General features: G+C 39.7%; 1 protein-coding gene across 1 annotated transcript in view; it reads left to right on the top strand.

The window, feature by feature from the left end:
* itga2b (integrin subunit alpha 2b) overlaps positions 1 to 960 on the top strand; it is a 23660-nt gene extending 22700 nt beyond the window's left edge. The window contains exons 26-28 of the mRNA XM_015370446.1: positions 139 to 240; positions 366 to 488; positions 769 to 960. Coding sequence (XP_015225932.1) covers positions 139 to 240; positions 366 to 488; positions 769 to 897 — 354 coding nt within the window. The 3' untranslated portion in view covers positions 898 to 960. The remainder of the gene's footprint in view (positions 1 to 138; positions 241 to 365; positions 489 to 768) is intronic.
* The last annotated feature ends 263 nt before the right edge of the window (positions 961 to 1223 follow it).

The raw sequence follows: 1223 nt of genomic DNA, 5'->3' as shown, positions 1-1223 counted from the left end.
AAGTGGATTGAGATGCTTTAAAATTATGAAAAGCAACAAAGTTAATTTGAGTCAGTGTTTGGGTCAGAATAATCATCCAAACCTGTCTCTGAAACTTATACTCAACTGAGGGTGCCGTCACTGTGTTTTCTTGAACAGACTCCCCACCTGAACTATGACCTTGTTTCGTCTGCGTATTATGATGTCATCAGCACACCATCAAAGGTCCAACCTGTGCTTTTCAACAGTGGACATGCACAGGTACCCCGATTCCCACCCCTATCACCGTCTACACAAACACAATGAGACATAGATATCATCAAATCAACAAATAACAAATAAACCGAACCCAGAACTGTTTGTTGTTTGTTTGCATGTGTGTTTAGGCTCAGATCAGCTTGGTGTGGCGTTCTCTTGATGGAGAGAAGCCTATTCCTATTGGTTACATCATCCTGTCAGTGTTTTCTGGACTCCTCCTCCTCTGCCTGCTCTGCTTCGTCTTCTGGAAGGTATCAATCAAGACTTTGCTCTCAGTAATGCTTCGTCGATACCAGGCCTGACCATAGTTGGTGTTGTGGGCCACTGTCCTGCAGGTTTTCAAGGTTTCCCTGCTTTAACACAACTCATTTTCCATTGATTGCTTGTTAGCAGCATTTGCTGAACTACAGAATCAGCTGTGCTGTAGCTGAGAAACGCTCAAAACCTGTAGGACAGCGGATCTCCAGAACCGACTTTGAGCAGCCCTGATCTCTACTCTAACTGAATAAACCTCCATCTCTATGTGTGTAGCTGGGCTTTTTTAGGCGTACCAGGCCCCCGACTGATGATGATGATGATGATGATGATGATGATGATGATGATGATGACAATGGTAAAGACCATGGAGACCAAGAATTATCTGAGGAGAGCCATGACTGAATAGTAAATCTTCAACTTGGGCTGCACACACCTGTTAATATCTTACCAATATCATGCTTGTTTAATCGATTAATAAGCGTCAATAAATCCTGAAGTGCATATAAATAATTTTTTTTTCCTTTAGGTTCCTCAGTTTCACTTTGATTTTTAACCTATTTATGAATTTGGAGGAAACATGAAAATTTAATGGAATGTTTTCAATCTTTGACACATATAGATGACTAAAACTGGAATGAAGTAAAAAAAAAAAAAAATCCTTTTATTATTGTCAAGTTTACCAAATGTTGTAGCTGCAGTCACTGGCTTTATAATAAATAAAATAAATT

Source organism: Cyprinodon variegatus, unplaced genomic scaffold (assembly GCF_000732505.1).
Source record: "Cyprinodon variegatus isolate N-32 unplaced genomic scaffold, C_variegatus-1.0 Scaffold46, whole genome shotgun sequence".
NCBI lineage: Eukaryota > Metazoa > Chordata > Actinopteri > Cyprinodontiformes > Cyprinodontidae > Cyprinodon > Cyprinodon variegatus.
This window is presented reverse-complemented; position numbering and strand designations above follow the sequence as displayed.